Here is a 7,576-nt window from a genome sequence, read left to right as displayed (position 1 = left end):
TTATTTTTTCCCATAATTTTATTGATAAACAAATAGCACTGAGACAGTTTCAAACCAAATTGGTAGGACAGTTTCAATAATTAACACATTACATACATTCTTCTTAGTGGTTAATTGCTGTACAAGATGTGGACATGATATCCTATCTACAAACACCATTAGAACAAATCATTCTATTCATTAAGAGAATGTAGCTATGTATCTATCCTAACCACTTTGAATACACAGATACAAAATGGACATTCATCTGTATACCCTTTTTTTTTAAGTTCTGTTATTTGAATATTATAGGTGTGTTGACTCAGCAAAATAATCTAAAAGAGTTCAGTAGTCCATAATAGTATTGGGTCTTCCGCTTCACTGGCAATGTCAGAAATTGTTGACCTGAGTCCCCTACCGGTTGAAATGTTTTTAAAAAGAATTACTCATGTTGAAGTTCTTGCAACCAACAAAATTTATTTATCTATCTATTTATTTATTTATTTATTTATTTATTTATTTATGCAGGACAAAGTTTTTTATTTTCTGTATTTAGGACAGTGTGTACAGGGTGTACAGGGTCTCACTGCGTAGATAAGACTCCTAGTGATCCTCTTGTTTACAGACTCCCAATGTTGTAGGGAGCTGAATTAGATAGAAATATTATAGACAGTCAGACAGGGCCAGGCCCTCAAGGAGACAAGATGGAAGACAAGGTGATTTTGCAACTTACACTCCCATATGGGCCAGACCTCAAGAGAAGACAAAAGAGGAAGCACAGCTACATACTTCCCTAGGGATGGGCATCAGGGATTGATATTCTAAATAGTTATCAATCACCTTGAAAGAGCCCAAATAAGTCACTAGCCCAACCCCAACAGGAAGAGACCCTGTCCGGTATTCATGCCCACTTGCTCCGTGACTAGCTTCCCCATTTGGTACTGGATTTAATCAATTTTACCTGAGCAATGGTGCTTGTAATCTCATTGGTTGACCATAGTTTTGTCCCACCTCATACCCACCTAAGCGAGTGTCCTTGTCTTCACCACCTTAAACCCATCTCACCACATGGCTTTCCTCCATAAAAGTCCTTGGAAGAGACAACTTCCCTGGGGACCACCTGCTTGGGGGGGCCCCCTCCAGTCTCTCTCTTGGACAGGAACTTTGTTTCCCCCAGTAAATGTATTCTGTTCATAACCTCTGTTTATTCCTAAAATTCATTCTTCAGTTTTAGAGAACACGAACTCATCCCAGGTACCTTTTACATTGGGAGATCAGTTTTTCTCCCTGTGTCATTTGAAGGTTCCCTGTATCACCAAGAGCTGGGATTACAGGCGTGCGCCACCACGCCTCGTCTCGATTGCCTTCTCAGTTGGCCAGGGTATCCAACTCCTCTGAGCTATTTGGCCAACGTTCACAAAGTTTTATTTATTTATTTATTTATTTATTTTTCAAAATCCTTTGCTAGATCTTTTTTTTCCCCACAACAAAAGGGTCCTTTATTTATATCCCCCTTTTTTGTTTTGTTTTTTCAGAGATGGGTGTTTCACTGCAGTTAGAGAAGCTGTATTTGGAGACATCCTTAAGCAACAAACAAAAATTTAGAAGTATTTTTGTGACAGTTTCTCATGGTGTTGCCCAGGCTGGCCTCAATCCTAGTGCCAAGGTTCTTCCTACCTCAGTCTGCTGAGTAGCTGGGAGTACAGGCACATGCAACTGTACTTGTGACCAGTACGAACCATTTCAAATTGTGACACAGTATTTTTTTTTTTTTGATGCAAAATGTGACACAGTATTTATATGATTGAATACTTCCATAGTTCTAACTACTAGTTCTTATTTTCTTGGAGATTTTCATGGTCTCGAATATACAAACAGGAAAAAAAAAGGCAGTAGTAAGATGGATCTTTTGTGCAAGGGAAGGGAAGCAAGCGATGGCGGGAGGGTGGGGGGAAGGGATGGACAAAGATGAAGAGGAATTATGTCCATGCACCAACTCCCCAGGAGGGCTGTCGTCATTATGTACTGCAAGCGTGCATTAACAAAGAATCAAAATTAGAAAAGAAAAACAAAACCCAGTCCAAATTTTTGCAGGAAATTTAACACAAAAGGTCGTCTTTTTTAAAAAAAAATTATATATATATATTTTTTTCGGTACTGGGGATTGAACTCAGGACCTTGCAAGCGCTTATTCTACTGAGCTATCTTCCTGGCCCCTTGTTTGTTTTTTTAATCCGCTGTTGTTTTGAAGAAAATAATTTTAAGACCAACACTAGTCACCTGCTTAAGTTGCTACCATGCCTGACTTCACCTCTTAAAATTGTTACTAAAGGCAGAATATGGACATACTGAGCAAAGCCTGGCTCGACGCAGGCTTCGGCTGGTGGGCCGCTCTGAGGGTGCTGCATGACAGGGTGCAGGCCAGCCTCCAGAGGTGCTGGCATCTGCTTATCACTGGACATTACAAATAGGAATCCCTGAACTTAAGGTGTAGCTTGCTTACATGCAGAATGTACTCTTAATTGGATCTATAAATATATAACAAGAATGCCAAAATTCTCCAGCAGATTCTTAAAATAATCTGTGATATAGAGAATAAATGTAATGATAGTCAGAGGCTTTTTTAATTTTAATTTTGGGGACTGAACCTAGTCCTCACGTGGAGCTACACCCCCTGCCCTTTTTAAAATTTTGCAACAGAATCTCATGAAGTTGCTGAGTTGGGACTCAAGACTTGTCACTGTGCCTCAGCCTTACCTCACTGATTTTGTTATCCAATTAAACCAATCATTTTTATCTTCTAGTTAATCCTTTTCCTAGAGTTACTAATAGGTTCAAAACTGTTCTCTCAGAATTTTAGTAACTTCTGATTTATTCTTAATAACTAAATGTTAAAGGTAAACCACTCTTAAGATTATTAGTTTTTTTTTTTTTGGCAGAACCAGGGATTGAACTCAGGCCCTTGGGCTTGCCAGGCAAGTGCTTATTCTATTGAGCCATCTCCCGACCCCCCCCCAACTCTTTCTTTTTTTTTTTTAAAGATTATTAGGTTGAGTAATCCAGACATGGATGTTGACTTTACCATTTTATATATGGATATGACTTTAATAAAATTTTATCCCATTTTCTTATGAACACTGTATGGAAGAGACATGTAATTGCGCTAAAGGCTCAGGCTATTCAAATAAACATGAATTACTGCACATTTTCACTTCATTTCGTTTTTGTTAAGTAAAAGGCTTGCTTAGATTAGAATCTTCCCACTAATTCCCAAACAAAAGAAATGTTTGTATCAAACTTCCTTAGAGATACAATAAACACATTAATACAAGAAAGCACAAGAGTTGTGAGCTACACCCACATAACCCACTGGCAGAGCAAGTGGGGCTCTGCAGTCCGGCCCTGCAGTGCACTGGTGGTGGGCGGGATGGGCCAAGGCACACCCTCCGCTTCGGCCCTCACTTGTCCCGGAGGCCACAGAACAATGTGAATACCTGGTAAGGTCAGAAGACTTTAGAAAAGTCACAAGGTCACCTAAAGACGAGGCCCATACCAGGATGCTGTTATAAAGCAGGAATACTGGGGCCAGCAGGTGCTGGGAGAGGCAAGGAAAGGCTGCAAGGATGTTCCCCAGAGCCCTCAGGGAGTGTGTTCCTGCTGACACCTCGATTTTCAATTTCTAACCCTCAGAACTATAAGAGAATAAACTGCAATTGTTGGAAATTTACAGTACTAGGAAACTAATACACAGTTACGAAAGCAACAGTTACTACACTGACTGTGGAGGCTGAACATTTAATAACCATGATTATGTAAGCTGATGTGGCGTGTGGGAGCGGCAGTTTATGAAAGCCAACTTGAGTACTCTGGAAAAACCAAATGTGCTGCATTTTGCTGTGGTTTGGACTGGGAATGTTCCCCAGGGCCACGCCCTGCACTGGGGCGCAGATTACCAGCTGAGGGGCTTTTGGAAGGCGACTGATCTACCTTCACTGGCAGATTGAGCCACTGATGGATTCATAATTCAGTGGCATTACTGGGAGGTCAGAGAAATGGAGGATGTGGAGTGCAGGTGAAGGGAGTGGTCAGCCACGAGCCCATGGGGGCTGCGCCCAGCCCCTCCTTCCTGACTGCCAGGAGGTCAGTCGCTGCATCTGTGGTGTCCTTCCACTGGGTCTCCACAGGCCTGGGGACAATGGAGCCTGCTGACCACGGGTGAGCCTACACCAAAGTAAATCTTCCTTAAGATTTTTTTCCTGAAGTATTTTGTCACAGTAATGGAAAGCTAACACATCTTTAAATGATGAAAAACAAGCTATTAATTGTGAGTAAAATAATACTAAAAGATGAGAAAATGTAATAAAAGTCCACAAGGATTCTACACTTCTAGTTCACGACCATGAAATGAAATCGTGCTGTTTGTATAAGAAGGACAATTAGAGAACAGCTATCAGCCGACTACAGGGGCTGGCCACTAGGCCACCAACGACCTGGCATCGCGGACACGGCCGGAAAAGTTAGCCAAGCCTGGGTTGTATGGGAAATCACTGCCAAGTAGAGACTACCTACATGTTAGGGTAGAAATTTATATTTTAAAGTATATGTATATGTCTAGGAATACACACAATCTTAAAATCACTTAAATTACTCAGATTAAATTAAGTGTCTCAGATAAGACAGCTCCAATTAAATTTGAAGGCAAACTGGTCATGCCTAATGCCCAATGCATAAGGTATAACTTTAAGATGCACACGCTTTCATTCAGCTATCCTGTGACCACAAGGCTGAAGAATGCAATGATGCCAGGTGGTAACTTCTAGCTAATCAGATTTTCTCCCTTTGAGGCCACACCTGTTCAGTTTCAACATTTTTCTGGATGAAATCCTGAGTAAATATTGCTGGTAGACAGGCATACCCTATTTACTAATTTTCCAAAGCGCAATTTCTTCCTTTACCCCAATAGAAATGATAGTATCATTCCTCTGTCAGCTTTTGGAAAGGAGCATTTGCCCTTGCCTTTAACCTTACATCTGCTTCCACATTCTGAGGGCTGGCGGAGCAGCTGAGCAGATTAAAGCGTCTGCAAGCAGGGGCCTGGGCCCAGGGTTTCATCCTCAGGCCTGTCCTGCTGGCCCTGCCCCTGAGGTGTGCTGAGACCACACCTGAGACTCAGACTGGGCATGGTGGTGCGTGCCTGTAATCCCAGCTCTTGGGAGGCTGAAAACAGGCAGATCACTGAGTCTGGTTTAGTAGTGAGACCCTGAACACCCTGTAGACCCTTCCCTAAAACACAGAAAAAAAAAAAAATCGAGATAATAACCTTCAGTCGTCCTTTATGGACGCAACCAGCCTCTGCAGGGACTTCACTATTCATTTTCCACCTTTGATATGTTACACTGAAGGGACAAAAAGGATGTTAAAGAAAACCTATTACTGAAACTAATACATTTATGATAATGCGATTTTCTTCTGCCCTAAGTACAGAACTGGTAATTTACTAGAGACAACGAACCATTTATTTATTATTATTTTTTTTTTTGAGACAGGGTCTTGCTATGAAGTTCAAGCTGGCCTTGAGCTCACTTTGTAGCCCAGGCTGGTCTCAAACTCAGTGGTCCTCCTGCCTCAGCCTCTTGAGTACTGGGATTACAGGTGTGCATTACCACACCTGGCCTGTTAATCATTTGTTTAGAAGCTAATTCCACTTTTTCCAACTATATTACCAGTTAAAATGACACTTAAAAGTTAGCATGACCTCTCTTCTAATGTAACTGCATGTGCTATGGATAGAATGGCTTAGAGAAGTCACTCTACAAAAGCAATTTTATTAAAATAGTTTATTGCAATATTCATTGTACTCAAAATTAATACAAAGTTATTAAAATTACTTACATACAAGTGAATAAAACTATGCAGCTGTATAACCAGTTTCCTCATGGCCAAGACACAATACCCAACACCATAGCCTACAGGCCTGGGGTGAGGCGAGGCAAAGTGGAGCACAGCTGCCGGGCTCCCGGGGAGTCGGGGAGCCAGGGGACAGTGCCAAGCAAGAGGGTGCAGGAGCAGACACCCCAAGGCCTCGGCTGCGAAGCCCCCCACGTGCACTCCGATATGTTCTCCACCAGTCCTCAGTGTAGCTTCTATAGTCAACCCGGCTGAAATCTACCCCAACCCCGCAGTGATTAGTAGCTCTGGGCAGAAATGCAATGTTGGCCTAAAGATCAGTACGTAGCTTTCTCGGCTTGTGAACAGAGCTTGGAAAATCCCACAAAGCAAAAGCAAAAAGAAAAAAAAAAAAAAAAAAAAAAAAAAAAAAAAGAAAAAACACAGCTGATCGTATTTGTTCGAGTTCATTAATTTCCAGAAGAAAAGTCCTCCATGAAGATATAGTTGAGACAAATAATTTATTCCTCTGAAGGATAACTTGAAAAACGTCCAGTTTACTCCTGATTATACCAGAGTCCAGGGAACTTCATGATTAAATATTTTCAAACTTCACAAACTGTGGACCTGTTTCTCAAACAGACTTTCTCCACATTACTGTCGGTCTACTGCACCATATACCTGTGTATAGACATATACATGTAGCTCCGGTAGCTTCATGATGGCCTGGAGCACCCGCGACATAACAAACCATAAACAAACAATTCTGGTATTTGCACTGTGCGTACACAGAAGCTCACAGAAGTGCTCTGTCATGAGTTTATAAAACTATATTAAGATGCAAATAAATTTATTTCATTATGAAATGAAGACTTGGATTAAGAATATGTTTTTATTAGGTATTCTGGTAACAAATCATCATTGCAGGTATAGTAGACTTATTCCATCCATGTAGTTTTAAGAGTAAATGAATTCCACTGTAGGCTTTGATGAAGGCAAAGCATCACTTCTCCAGCTGCTGAGGGGTACTGAAGGCTTCGTACACATTAGCGGCGAAGTCTTTCACTTGCTCCATCATCAAGAGATCCTGGTAGAGACGACAGTGTAAGGTTATGTCCATACAAAGCGTAAGGAGTTCATCTGGAGTCACTGCTATAGTCCATGAATTTGACTCTAAGTTTTATGATACATACATATGGCTAAGAAAAAACATGTAAGGAAACACTTTTGTTTTTTTGGTGGTACAGGGGTGTAAGTCTAAGGGCTCTGCACTGACCCAATTCTCCAGCACCACCCCCGTTTTTGAGACAGACTGTTGCTAAATTGCCCAGGCTGGAATGGGATTTGTAACCTGCCTCCCCCTTTCAAGAGTTCTGGGATTAAAGATACCACACTTGGCTCTTGTTTCGGTTCTTATATAAAAGACAGAAGTGTAAAGATTCAGGTTTGACTCAGAGAAAGAAACCTGAACAAGTTTCAGATAGATTTCGTATGTGTCAAGTATTAAATAAGTTTCATTTTCAGTAAATGCTTTCAACACTAAAGTTAGAAGACTTGTCAGGTGTGGTGGTATACACCTGTAATCTCAGCACTCAGGAGGCTGAGGCAGGAAGATCATTGTGTGTTCAAGACCAGCCTGGGCTATAAAGTGAGCTCAAGACAGCCTGAACTGTGTGTGGCAAGAACCTGTCTCAAAATAAATAAATAAATA

The 7,576-nt window shown here is 41.2% G+C and overlaps 1 protein-coding gene across 2 annotated transcripts in view; it reads right to left on the bottom strand.

Moving 5' to 3' along the window:
* Window positions 1-6,718: 6,718 nt before the first annotated feature.
* Pex3 (peroxisomal biogenesis factor 3) overlaps window positions 6,719-7,576 on the bottom strand; it is a 47,516-nt gene continuing 46,658 nt past the window's right edge. Inside the window, exon 12 of one of the 2 annotated variants that reach the window (XM_004628550.3) lies at window positions 6,719-6,952. In XM_004628550.3, coding sequence (XP_004628607.1) covers window positions 6,869-6,952 — 84 coding nt within the window. In that variant the 3' untranslated portion in view covers window positions 6,719-6,868. The other variant, XM_023712190.1, reaches the window with a different exon arrangement.

This window comes from Octodon degus, unplaced genomic scaffold (assembly GCF_000260255.1).
Source record: "Octodon degus isolate 3935 unplaced genomic scaffold, OctDeg1.0 scaffold00024, whole genome shotgun sequence".
NCBI classification, from domain to species: Eukaryota; Metazoa; Chordata; class Mammalia; order Rodentia; family Octodontidae; genus Octodon; species Octodon degus.
The sequence above is the reverse complement of the archived record's forward strand: the minus strand, read 5'-3'. Positions and strand labels throughout refer to the sequence as shown.